Raw genomic sequence first — 14,911 nt, 5'->3', positions numbered from 1 at the left:
ATATACCATGAACTAAATGAGCTATAAACATGAAATTTCAACTTCACAACAACTTAAGCAAAGCCAGTTACGTGACATGTGGTCTGATGTACTCTTAAAGTCTAACTCAATCTTCTTGTAAGAACACGTACTGCCTATCACTGTCTCTGTAAACAATACCACTTACCTGTTTGGTTTATTGCTCCCAATTATCTTGTGTGGGGCCCAAGGGGATTTTGCTTACAATTTGTTCTTCAAGGTAATAAGAAGTTTTTTTTTCTTTTAAGTTATGATCCATGTACCTATCTAGACCTTACTGGCCATATTAATTTATGGTGCGCTTTAATTCTGGTCTAGTCAATAAGTATTATTAACTGAGTATCTTTTTGCTCCTATACACACATTTCCTAGCTAAATTTTTCCTATTCATGATGTAGACTTCTACAATATTTTGAATTTATACTAGCAGTTACTCACAGCTTCACCGAAATTGCGTAGACTTCGCACGTGTATGAGCACTTCTGTTTCAAGTCAATTATATTTTCCATGCCAATATTAAGATTTTCTTGCTGCCACGATCAAGAAAATATGTCAAAAAGTGTATGTTTATGGCCATTGTAATTTATGAAAAAATTCAACAGCATATAAAAAAGTCCGGTCATTGCTGTGAACCTATTAATAATTATTTGTTCTGATACGACTTAAGAAACCAAGATGGAATTTTTTGCTACTTTAGAAACCAGTGGGATGTACCAAGAGGGATTTCCTAGATAAGAATAAGCCTATATGTTAACCAGGAACTATATGTTAAATGTTAAAATTCCAGTACAATTTTGATGGAGTCAAACACACGTAAACACAGAGATAACTATTAGGTTTATTTTTTATTATAGTATATTGTACCCAATATTTTAATAGACCTTTTAAAAATTCTGACCTTAATATTCATTGAATTTTGTTGGTTACAGATGTAGTCTTAGAAATTTTGTGATCTTTTAGTCATTATTTTAACCAATTTTTCTGATTTGTCAGGAAAATTATAACAACAATTCTTTCAAGTGTTTTCTTTGTGCTCGTAAGTTTATTTGTCCGTAAGTAATAGCTAGTATAACTGTTAAAGTACCTAAGTGATCCTCCTCCCTTAGTGTTATATTAAAGTGATGGTGTGGTATACCATTACCTTGTTTTCTTCCTATTATTACTTTAAGTCCTTTGACATTTTAGTTTTAATTGATGATGATTATTTAATGTTCTCATAATGACTAACTTTTCCATTTTTCAGTTTTTTTTTTTATTGAGACTATTATTTCTGACACTTACAACAGTTTAACTTATTGTAAATTAATGTTATTCCACAATTGGTACTAAATACAATGCAATACATTGCTGTACTTATAATTAACTTAAAGATCAAAAAATTTACAAACGTTCCTATCCTGGTACTGGGTGCCAATTTGTATACATTATACTATAGTAAGTTTTACAGAATTTACAACAAAAAGTACTTTTTTTCAACAGTAACCCATGATAACTGACAAATTCATATGCCATTAATATTTGAAATGAACATAAAACAACTGAATTTTTCTAAAATACCTGATTGAGCAAGTAAACTGAACTTACTTGGGTGAGGATCGTCGTAGACTTGTACGCAACCAGGTGTTTCGTTTAAGACCGTCATTTCTAGGACTTCGCAATACGCCGTCTCCACTAAAACATAAATCATCCTCATTAAACCGTGAATAGCCATTTCTCAGAACGGAACATGAGAGAGTAGTAAATTATAGTGACACATGCACATGTTAACAATAACCTAAGATTTGGAATGGACATCTACACAGATAAAAAAACACAAGAGGTTGTGCACTGGCCTCTTTGTAACTAATAGAGTATAAAAGATTGTTGGTTTCTATGGTACATTCAGTATATTTCTAATATACTAATGTTTCTTTAGTATCCACATGCTACATATAAAATACTAAACAATGTGAATGGAATCACAGCAATAACAACCTCTTTTCCTTCACACATTGCAAAATATATTGTAAGAGTATATAGAGCAAGTATATAGAGCAGTATATAGAGCAAAATACTGAATTTTTGTTACTCTGAAAACTTATGAAAACATCTAGACAAATCAAAAAGTGGTTTACAGATTACTATTATTACCATTATAAACATTTTTTTTAATATACCATAATTAATGATTAATTTTTCTAACAAAACTTTCTATTCTTTCTACAGAAAGTGATATACAACACGTCATAATATCATTGTAATACTGTATGAAAAGGGAATTAGTGCAGTTTTACTGATTCAAAAAACACAGACTACAGTTATGTAAAATACATTCATTACATTTTTATGAATGGCAATAGACTAATTTAATTTCAATAAACACTAATCACAAAAAGTACTTGCTCCACCAGGACTCAAACCCGGATCTCTTACTTGCCAAATGAGTGCGCTACCACTACGCCACAGAGTCCTTACCTTTTACAATTCAATTATTTTGTATTTGGCTGCTTCTTTTACTTATTTATTTAAATAACTAAACCAACATATGATTGCAAGACCAAATGCACCTATCAAACGAGTTTTATTTACATTATTAAATTTTTATGAATGGCAATATCCTACCTTTTTCGTAATTCAATGTGTATGTATATATATATACATATATATATATATATATATATATATATATATATATATATATATCACTTAAAATGAAAGACAACAGATAGAATGCTTCTATATTTCCTAGGATCTTATACCCACATCTTCAGAAAGCATAAAATAAGAATAAACAAATGAAGAAAACAAATAACAAAGTAACCACAAAATATAAATACACAATAAAACATCAAAAGCTCCAGCGGTTATATCATTGGTGGCATAGATTGAAATTTTGAAAAGTTACATTTATTTTTCATTTTGAACTATTGGTTACAGATTTTGGACCTAACTAATGGGCTTTTTAAATTTTCTGCAGGACAAGGGAAGATTTTATTAATTTATAATATATATTATACAGGCTGTAAAAAAGCGTAACCTTGATAATACCCGTGCGGGACTTTTTTTACACCCTGTATATCCATTTATTGTTAATTTTATAAATATCTTGTACACAGCTCAGAGTTGGAACTACAAGAAGCAAGATTAAAAATATTATTTTATATTTCGATTTCATGTGAACATACAATTCATCAACCATGAGCTCAAGCTATTTGTAAATATGATTCTCAGAAATTCTTGAAGTGGAAATGATTAACTATTGTTTAATACAGATAAAATTGCACTTGTTTTTTCACCCACAGTTAGATTGATGTTACAGAAGTATAGGAGCACGTGAAATCCTGACAATAAAACAGAAGACAAAGCAACAAAAGACATTGTTCCTGTCCCCAGTATAATCTTGTCCTGGTCCTGGTTACAGATTGAAGCACAAACACAACATGACAGCTGAAATAAAGTTAGGCTCGAAACAAACATTTGCTTTCACCAACTTTCTTTATTTTATTCATCTACAACATTTCTTTTGTTTGAGTCAGTAGTTACAGTGTGTTACAACGTGTGAGTTAAATGTGTATGTTCAGGATAGATGTTTAAACTCAACTAGGTGTCATAATTAGCTTTGTTAATTGTTACTCGTATTTTATCTTGGAACCTCATCTAAGAAGTTTGGGAGATCCAAACCAAAAGAATAAAGTTTATCTGAAACATAAATATAACTCTCGTACTTTGAACAATAAGTTTTTCAGTTTTGCCCTTTTCGAATAAATATGTTTACTTTATGAAGAAATTTTAAAAGACACGCATCAAACAGCCTGCACCCAGTGTGTAGTAGTGTATTGTATCCAATTAGAAACAAATATTTTGCAGTTTTAACCCTAAACAAACCATGGTTATAAAATCCTTGTCGTCAGCCATTTTAGAATAGAATAGAATTTATTTTTGAAAATATTACAATAACACATTATATACATTGGTATACACAATGTAATACATCAATAAAGTAACCTAAACAACCAAATGTATACACAATGTACAAACTTGATGAGCAAACTTAAATAAAAATGTAACATTCTTGTAAATAAAATTAAAACAAAAACACTCGTAAATTAAAAGAAATATTTTCAAAAATAACTAGGGCCTCTAGAGGCAAGTGCCTGTGGAGAGGTTCCTTTTATTACAAAAGTATTTTTTAGCTCAAAGAAAATTTCAATAAAACTTTGATTTTTTTATAAGCTCCTAAAAAAAATTGATTAAAAGTGTGCTGCTGCAGTTACAAAGCAAATCAAAATCCACTTAAATAAATTCAAACTAAAATTTACTGTTACTTTCTTTAATTAACTAGGAATCTATGCAGAGAAGAAAATCTAATTTATCAAAACCCAATAACCACTTCTTTAATGTTTTTGAAAATAACTTTATATTCTCACAACTAATAATTGAAGAAATTATACTAAACATTTTAGGTCCCAAAAAACAATAACTATTTGAAAAAAATGCTAAGTTAGGCTTTGGAACTGGTATTGGTTCTTGCTTTCTTAATTTGTTTTTTTAACTATTTTTTAATTCTGGTAAATTGCCACTTATGACATAAAATATTTTTAAAACTTTATAAACAAACATATATTTAAGGGGAAGAATATTTAAATCAATAAAAAGAGGAAAAGATTTCTCCATTCTTCGTTTTCGTTTAATCAACCTTATGAATTTCTTTTGTTGAGTTAGAAGTGGCTTTAGATTTGTTTCATAGGCTCCACCCCAACAAAATATTCCATAGTCAAGCCTACTATTGACCAAAGAGAAGTACAGCATTCTTAACACATCTTCAGTGCAAATGTATTGTAAAAAATAAAAAAATCTTAAAATATTGTTTAGTTTGCGTTTTAAAATTTCAATATGTGTCTTCCAGTTGATTTCTCTATCTAGCATGACTCCTAAATATTTTAAATTTTCGCACTGGGATACTACAGCACAGTTCTGTTGGCACTGAATGTTACTACACAAACAATTGACACATTGATACAAAATTGAATTACTAAAAATTTGCTGATCTGTTTTTAAACTAAAATTGATGTACTTAGTTTTCTCTGGGCTTAATAACATGTTATTTTTTGAAAACCACCACTGCAGTGCTTTAAGGTCTGAATTCATCTCTTGCTCTATATCATCCCAATTATTTTTTACATACGATAAAGCTGTATCGTCTGCAAAAGATGTAATATTTCCATTTAAATTTGAATCACAAAGATCATTTATGTAGATTATAAAAAGTACTGGGCCTAAAACTGACCCTTGAGGTACGCCACATTGTATAAACCCGAAGTCACTAAAAGAATTATTAATTTTGACACATTGTTTTCTCTTTGTTAAATAGCTAACAAACCAAGAATAAATATTCCCCCGAATACCACCATTTCTGGTTGTATCATAAAAATATTTGTATTGTCTAACCCTACGAATGTTATACATACATTCTGTATAAAATATAGATCATAAATATATGAAATAGGAGAATTTATACAGTTTTAAATATAAAAAATAAAAATATAAGGTTAATTATAAAACATAATTTTAAAAAGCACGGGCATAAGGAAAACATTGCAACCAATATTTAACTTTAAAAATAATTTAATATTATTATTTTTTCTAGAATAAAATCATCACAAATACAGTACAATTGGCTCATAAGGTTGTTTCTTCATTAAATACTATTTTATCTATTAAAATCTTTTTATTGCCTCCTTTACACTAAAAATATGTACTAGATGGACCTCAAAAATGGTTTAAATTAATTTCAATAGAATTCAATAGATTTTGAGGAGAAGTTCTGAAAAGTTCACATAATTGAACGGTAGACTATGTTTAAAAACTTGAAAACTGTGACAGCAAATTCCTCACTTCTTAAATCAGGGGTTAAAAATATGTTGTAAAAAAATAGAATATCAGTCAATGTACACTTAAGGAAAGGATGAAGCATAAACTTGAATAAAATTCTAATTGAAAGCTGTGAATTTTCAATTGGTGACACCCTGACACAGCCTCGGATGTGTGAAGTGGCCACACTTGTGTTCATGGTACACACACTAAGGGACCGGAGGTGGGTTTCTTTTAATACTAAGTAGAATTATTTATCGCACTTACTCAATTTTAAATATACTAATTCACGTACTATGTCATATGATGAAATTTCACATGGTATGGAAATTTATATATTTATGATTTTTTCATTGCCATCATGTTTAACCTTAAGACCAATGTACAAATTTTACAATTTTATTCCTATCTTTAGTTTTTGTTCCAAAATTCAATAGAGTTCTGCCTTGAAAAAAGAGGATCCTACATACCAAGTTTCAAGTCTCTGGGACCTTTCTATCGTGAGTTAGTGAGTTACCAAACAGACAGGTGGATAACAACACTAGTTTAGAAGGTCTTATTACATCCTTATTAATTGTAATTATCTTTGAGCTACCTGCTTAAAAGTGTATAGGACATCAATACTTTAGGTGTGTATAGAAGCAATACAATGTGTAATTGATTTCAATTTTGGGCCTAGTAAGCCAAAATAAAGAAATATTGATCAAACATTTTTATATTTGTTAGATGAAGAAACACCTTTATTTCACTCTTAAGAGTGCTGGTGAAGTTCAGTGACATCTTATTTTTCTTACTGTACTCTCCTCCTAGTGTATACATTTGAATTCCTTGGTCAGAGCTAGACAATATTACACAAAATATATCCCTTCCATGAAACACTAAATCTATGGTAAACAAACATACGACTTAAAAAAGTCCATTTCTTTTGCTAATAAAAATTAAAATATTTTTCCCTCAGCAAAATATTTTAAGGCATAAAAGTAACTTTGAAATTACCTTAGGCTCTGAGGGGTGCCTGTGTCCATATCTCCTTCACCAAAACATTCAAAACTCTCTTCGTCGGAAAGACTGGAACATCGGCTGCACAAAAAAAGCAGCAAAAATAATTAGAAAACATGTTGACAAATTTCGGAAGTAAGTATACAAACATAAAACAGTGTAGTACAGAAAAGATTTTAATAATACCACAGGACTAACAATGTATAGGTATGTGGTGGGATTGTTTAGATTTGATCCTCTCTGAAAATACTACTCTTAAAACGTATTTTAAAGAATGTTTTAAATAACACTTTGAAGCATTGTTGATTTCTAGTGCAATATTTTAGTTAATACTGCTGTAATATTGTATGAAAAAGGTAATTAGTGCAGTTTTACTACTTTAAAAAATACATGTTACAGTTAACTATATAACATTTTTATTAAATACAGAAATAATTATCACAAGTTTTCTTAAAGATAAATTTACGTAATTAATCATTCTTTTATAATATTTCAGAGCATTAACATAGCTTAAAGTGCAAAACTCAAATCAGAAATTTGAATAATTGTTAAAATGGCTTCCAATACATTATAAACAATTGATTTAATTTGGCAGTTACAGATGTAAAACTGTACGTATAGTTTTTTTACACCAATAAACAATGTAAATTATATAACTTTGTTAGTACACACAGTTCACAGTCACAGTTCCATGGACAAGATAAACTGTATAGTTAAAGATTTACAGAAGGCATACTTTACTGGTTGTAATGGTGAAAAGCATTTTTTTTTTTATTATTAGGATATACAACACAATCCTTATTAATACACATTTTAACTTTTGACACATACTCATTTTGGTGGTGTCAATTTTTTGTAGCAAAGTTTTCATGTTAAAAGTTAAAAATGCAGACGTTTATGAAATTAAATTTCATTTTATGTCTACTAGGTAATAACTTGAAAATGCACCTCTTTACAACATAAATTAACAAAACCCATACTCAAAATAACAAATGATCTGGGTGACCTGTAAAGGGTCCCAGATGGAGTCTACATCTAAGAATAGATTTTTCAGGTACTTAAGCAACTCGCCACATACATTCAACTAGTTAGTTTTAGAGCGGTCAAATTCGAGTATGAAATAGACTGAGACACCTTTAGGCTTTCTCATACAATGAAGAGCAACCTATTTTGTTAAAAATCCATAACTACATTTCACTTAGAAGGCTGTGCTCAAAGCTAAAATTAAGTAGACCTAAATTCAAGTAATACAAATCAATAAAAAGCTACTCATTAAATTACTACATAGCAAAATGAAAGAATGATTATAAACTATTAATATAAATATATTTATATTTAACTGACCAATTACATTGAAGATATAACTAAAATCTAATATACTGACACATTTTAAATTGGAAGGCTTTCAAATTCTTTTGAAATGTATGTTTTGATTTTTAAGCTATCATCTTTTTTGTTAAAGCATTACGTAATTATGCCATTTTGGAATTGCCTTCTGTACCTATTTAACAATTTTTAATTTCATTACAAAAATGGTTTTTTATTTCTCAGTAAAAAAATTATTTAGAACTTTTTATTTTTAATTGTCTTTTTATCTAATAAATAAATTTTAATTTTAATGTCCTGAGGTGTACTGTTCCTAGGACAAATGACTTTTATCCATCACCAGAAATGTATATAACAAATTAAAGAAAGTTTACGGTCTTATATCTTTTACTCGTATCCAGAAACTTATAATTAAATGTTTTATACCATTTTTATAGAGATAAATTCATTTTTGTGTAACTCTAAAAAACATTCTTTTAATTTTTTTAGAACAAGAGAAAATTTAATGCCAATATTTAAAACTTTTAAGATAGATAATTGGTTATTACAGTAAAGAATATTTTTTAGAACTGGCTCTTCCTCTTCCTATTATGCTGTAATTTTGCATTAGGTATTATGTTATATTTAAAAAATTTAGAGGGCACCTAGGCAAACTGCGATTAAAAAATATTCTCTATTATCACATGATATTTTTACCACAGCTAAAAAATGGGTGACAAAAACTTACAATTATGATATTAATTAACCAATTACTAACAGCCAATGTAGTAAAAGCGTTAATCATATTTAAATATTCATTTATACATTTCCAGTTCTTAGTATTTTTTATATCTTTTATATATTTTTATACATTATTTTTATATTTAAAAAAACAACAGTTGTAAGATGTGTTTTAAGTGACAAAATTATCAATTTATTTTATTCAAGCAGGAGGAGCATTGTAAAGCGTATATATGCCTACCTCCCAATTTATTCTGGTTACTTTCTAATAAATTTAAGCAACATTTGTATCATTGGGAGCTTTACTTAAATCGTGATAAAACCTTTGTTCAAGTTAATTTAATCTAAAAGTCAATATTGTTCTTTGTAAATCAATTTGTAGAGTATACTGTACTGTTCAAGATAATAACTAAAGTTCCTAAATATTTTTCTGAATTTGAAGATGTGAATGCCATCTAGTGAAACCACCATAACATGAAGGATACTGCACAACATATTTTATAGCAGTGTTTCTCTATAATAGCATTTCTCTGGACAATCAGTGTATTTGGTTATTGAATTACTTCTAAACACATACATTAAATTACATTTAAATAATCAATCATCTTGTAAATCTACAAAAAATTACTATCAAATAGTTAAAACATTTTATTATACACAGACAAGGATCTGGCTGCAATAGAACGTAATAATAATTATATAACAAACTTTTACACAATATTTCGGTTTTCATACAAGTTTTTTTTTCTAAAAATTTAGTCTTTTCAACATGATTTTACAATAAATAAACTGAGAATTTTACAAACAGTTTTGTTATATTGTTCGACTACAACATGTATGTTTAGCACCACGATTTTTATCAGTAACGTTTTAGCTTGTTTAATTTAATTGTATTCCAAGCTTACAGTGAAGAGAGCAAATATCACACCTACAAATATTTGTTTACACTTGAATTAATAATATATGATTAAAACTATAAATCACTGCTCAGTAAATTTAAAAACTTACTTTTTTCTGGACTTGAATCCCATGTTTCCTTCCAAAAACAAAAGATCAGGAATTGACACTCACTTAAGACAGTAACTTCACTCACAGTAGACAAAAATCTAGTATGGAATAACTGGATAATTTAAGTGCGTTTCACTTTCACATGAGTGTCTTAAATTGGGGAATTGAAGCACTTAAACCAAATTGGAAAACAACTGCTATTCAAACTGCTGAATGTAATCCTGTTCTGTTTTGCTACATAGCAAAGTTACCTATGGCCTCAATCATGTAAACCAACTCACACACCTCACACACCAACCTGTCCAAACAGGACAGTGAATCAGCTGTTTTTACAAACTAGTACAATCATCAGTCATATATAGTTCTTCTTACTTATCTAAAGCAATGTGCTACTTTTATGACTGAAGATAGTGCTGACTGATTCCACTGATTCAACTCTCTACATTCTGCAGAGATAATGTTATCTTTTACTTTTATCTTTCTCTATTGTTTGGTTGAGAATTAAAAGTTAAAGAACTTTATGTTTCCTTTTGGGTCATGTGTTTTTGCTCCAATATTTTTGCTTACTTCTGGCTTATCAAACAGGAGGAAAATGATAACATGGTGAATTCTGCTTAAAAGTGTCTAGCAATTGTGAAGTTATTGATTATTAACTGCATGACCAAACCCAAAGAATAGACGGGTAAAGTCTACATCACTAGAATGTTTCTTCAGGAGCTAATTATAGAGAAAAAGTTTGAAAAAGTTGTACTACTTGAAAAAATCTATTACGTTTCGAGTTAAGGGGTTTTAGTATCATGGGGTTTATGGGCTCGCTTTAGTTTTTTTATGAATGGGAACCACTAATCATCACAAATTCATGTTCTACAGATAAAGTATGACACTTTTGTCTCAAAAAATATTTTCTACTTCTGAATGTTTATAAATATAGCAAAGTGGTACTAAAATAGGAGTATAACAAGATAAGGCCTTCTTGGAATTGTATTGTCATCGGCTGCCAATGCAATAACTCTTGATAGAAAGTTCCTACACACTTGAAACTTGTTACATAGATATCTCTTGATCCAAGAAAAATTTACTAATTTTAAGTTCAAAAGACAGGCTCTCTGTCTTTCTATTTGTCTGTCTGCCCGTATGTGTGATTACTCTTGATAGAGAGGTTCTAGAGAGTTGGCACTTGGTACATAGCTTTCATATGGTTTAAAGAAAAACCTTTATGGTTTTAAGGTCAAAGGGAAATCTGTCTGTCTAACTATGCCATAACTCTTGATTGACTACTTGAAACTCGAGATTGGAAAGTTATATAAACTTGATAATTGGTATATAGTTTCTTCTTGTCCAGGAAAGAACTCATTGATTGATTGAGCAGTAAAAAAAGGAAGAAGTGTTTTAAAATAAAACATAACATATATCCAAAAAGCAAAAAAAAAGTTTGGATTGTTTGCCTTTAACTGTACGGCAAATAATAGGGACTCAGTTTAATGGGTTCGAAGTTTATCTTTATTCTTATAAGGCTAAATTGTAAACAGCCACCACTAAAAATATTTATCATATACATGATCGATTAAAAATATTTCCTTAAAATAAACAATTTTCATTAAATTTATATTCAGTTTTGAAAAACACTAGACCACAACATGTGACATGCAGGACTCGATTGAGAGCTTGCTACATTTCAAAACTATGCAAACTCCGAGCGAAAAATAAGGGTGCACTCAATGTGATGAAAACCCATTCACACAAATTATTAGTTTTATTATATGTAATTACATGAAGAAACATAAACCGTTAACCAGGTACCTTAAATTAATCTAAAATAACAATATAGAAATGGTAATGAGACTGTTTAGTTTGACCCGTGATAAAATTAAGATTACAAATTATAATTACACTAACACTGTCAGTGGGTTTTAATTTGTTATTTAATAATAAATAGTTTTAAATGACAGTTATATAACTATTTTTATTAATTGATTCTTTTCTGATTTTTATTTACTCAATGTTCTTATTTGTTAAGATCAACATGATTAAACATTGCCCCAAGAGAGATTGTGATAATGATCAGAAACAGATCTGGGAATCTTCCCATGGAATATGGGAGATCAGATTGTAACACATTGCTTACCCAGTAAACAAATTGCTGTTATTGTGCAGAACTACATTCTCTGGTTTATTAATACCAACCGGTATCTAATACAGAATAAGAGTTTTGAAGAAATATTTTCAAATCTTTCCTTAGTCCATTTGATTTTTTAGCCGTTTAAAACAACAAATGTTACCTCTCGTTCTCTTTACATCTCTTGCCCCTTCATTTTTATCAAATATAGTTTATCCTCATCTATAATTTCTATATAAGTCATTATCTCTGGCCACTAAAGTTCATACATGTCCGATTAATGAAAATGTCAATATTAAGTGTAAGAGTTAGTTTATGCCAGTAGTATATAGTAGATGTATGTATCTGTTGAATCTAGTTTGTTTGAAAAGTCAATGATCCGCAGATATTTTATCGCTGTAAAAGTTAAATATTATAGTCAGTTTATTGATTAGCAGAGTCCGTACATCTGTAGAACTTAGAACTTATGTTTACAGAAGTCAGTATAGCTTTAAATGTTGGTGTCATGTCATGTTATACACCAATACAAAAGTTAGTTGCCCTATCTGCTGATTTTGCAGAAGTATATATTTTTTTTAGAAAGACAGAATATCTGCATAAATCTTAAATGTTCGTGTCACTGCATGTCATAGTGCTTCTTCTAATACAAAAGATAGTTGCCCAATCTGATGATTTTACAGAAGAAAGTATACATGTTTCGCAAAAGAAAGAATATCTGCAAAGTTCAGTGTTCATGTTTGAGACATTATCTCTAACATTTCTTCTATTTCTGCCTTTATGTTTTGTATAGTCATTATACAAAACAAGGGAGTGTCCTTGCGTGATAAGTCTGTACAGAGAACTTAGTACATGTCCGCAAAAGTTAGTTTCTTGGCAGATATACAACTTGTAGTTCTGCAGAAGTCAGAACCTCTGCATAAATAGGTTCTCCTCAGATGTTGGTGACTATCCATAAGTTAGTATACACCTAAAGAAGTCAATTTATCAGTCTAATAAAATCCCAGTTTCTCCTGGTCAGATTCTTTCGTAACCTACTTCTTTGAATTAATCGACACGTCCACAAAAATCTGTTTGTCTGTTTGGCAAAGTTAGTAAGTCTGCAAAAATACAGTAATATTTGATATACTCTAGCTGAAGTTACGTCCATTTATCAGTCTTTGTAAATATCAGTAGGACCAGGTTTTTTTTCAAAAATTATCAAACTAAAATGTTAATTTTATGTTTGGATATACATTATTAAAACCGTCATTAATTTAATTTGTATAGTTACACTTATTGGATTCGGTTTTACTGATTTTTTTGAAAATAATAATTCCCCAAGGTGAGATTATGCCATTATAATACTGGATACTGTACTTGACTGCTGGTGACTGATCACTGTACCTGTTCTCTTTGCCGTTCGAATCAGCGTACCTGTTCTCTTTGCCGTTCGACTCAGCGCTGCTTCCATCGTCAGTGCAGAAGTTGGCCCCGGATACGACTGTCAGCGAGTGTTGCGCCCCTTTGTCCACGCTGGGCGCCATCATTGTATCTCCGCCCCCTGAAGTCAAAATATGCATTAAAAATTTGGACATTTGTTTGTTGTAGCTGGACTGCTCCAGCAGACGAATTACGAGAATTTACACCAAAAGATAAATAAAACCAACATGTACCTCACTAAAATGTCACACAAGTCAGCAAATTATAAGTGTTCCTCGATGTACTAATGTTTGCTGAACATTTCATTAAAAACGAAATCGCTTTAAAAAGTCCGTTCCCGTAAAAATGCAACCTCAGACGAAAATCCTGCACACAGTATGAGTGATCATACAACAAAAGTCATAATAAAATCGAAATCAGATAGAAAATTGCCAAGAAATAAAATCAGGATGATAATCATCCAAGTTGTATCATAAACACAATAGAGGGTTTTGTCTACAGTATAGCCTACTCCAATAAATATAGAGTAATCAGTTTATTTACGTTTTACGTAGGCTACTGGGCTAGCGGTCAGAGTAAACACTACTATCAGTATCGTCCCTACATCTAGTATCAATTCAAGGAAACTTGTGTTTATTACAACGAATCCACAACTGAAGTTGTTCACATGGAAAAGTGAATAATTCACCAAATTCTAAAAATTAAAAGATTTCTGTCATCCAAAAGAAGAAAAGGTACAAAACTTAAATTAGAGACTTTCGTTTATCTGCTTCAAATTCTACTGAAACTTTAAAAAAAAAAAAAACTACATCCATTCAACTCTTTAACACTTTGACAACCAAGCGACGCAGTTACTAATGTTAGCACACACTACACGTACACATTTTCCCAAGACCATTAGTACTGAACTTGTAATTAGTGTTGAAAATAATCACACCTTAAAAAGGATAAACACCTCTGACAACGTAATAAGGCTATATAGTTCACCAACACTTATTCAAATCAGATAGTATCACAACGATATACACGAGAAATACGTTTTTACGCACAGCAAAAACACTTATACATATTTCTACACGATTTGCCGAAGTACAATCAAATAACCAAAGCTTAATGCGACAAAAAATAATGCGAAAATGGTAGCTTACGGGGAGAGAGCATTTATACACATCTATCCGGGAGAATGTGGAAAAATTGCAAATTGATTTACTTTGCATTAGCGAAGACTACAAGTCGAAGGGCTGATAATTTAATTCTGTCAGTCTGTATAACCGCACGACATCCCGAAAAAAAACTGACCTATAGACTTAAAATGTTGCATGGAGCTTCATTTCTATATAGGCAACATCGAGTTGCCTATATTAAAATAAAATAAACTAAATTAAAATAAAATTTACTTTTGTATTTACTTTTGTGATGTGTCTGAAGAAGATATCTTTGATATCGAAAGGCCTC

The 14,911-nt window shown here is 30.0% G+C and overlaps 1 protein-coding gene across 4 annotated transcripts in view; it reads right to left on the bottom strand.

Annotated features, from left to right (window-relative positions):
- Nucleotides 1-14,911, bottom strand: part of LOC124353766 (rab11 family-interacting protein 4) — a 224,922-nt gene that overhangs the window by 115,629 nt on the left and 94,382 nt on the right. For 3 of the 4 annotated variants that reach the window (XM_046803760.1, XM_046803763.1, XM_046803764.1), the window contains 3 exons: nt 13,451-13,577; nt 6,865-6,948; nt 1,603-1,689 (listed from right to left, as the gene is read on the bottom strand). In XM_046803760.1, the coding sequence (XP_046659716.1) occupies nt 1,603-1,689; nt 6,865-6,948; nt 13,451-13,577 (298 nt within the window). Of the gene's footprint in view, nt 1-1,602; nt 1,690-6,864; nt 6,949-9,921; nt 10,191-13,450; nt 13,578-14,911 lie in introns of those variants that run through there. The other variant, XM_046803765.1, reaches the window with a different exon arrangement.

Source organism: Homalodisca vitripennis, chromosome 2 (assembly GCF_021130785.1).
Source record: "Homalodisca vitripennis isolate AUS2020 chromosome 2, UT_GWSS_2.1, whole genome shotgun sequence".
Taxonomy (NCBI): domain Eukaryota; kingdom Metazoa; phylum Arthropoda; class Insecta; order Hemiptera; family Cicadellidae; genus Homalodisca; species Homalodisca vitripennis.
The sequence above is the reverse complement of the archived record's forward strand: the minus strand, read 5'-3'. Positions and strand labels throughout refer to the sequence as shown.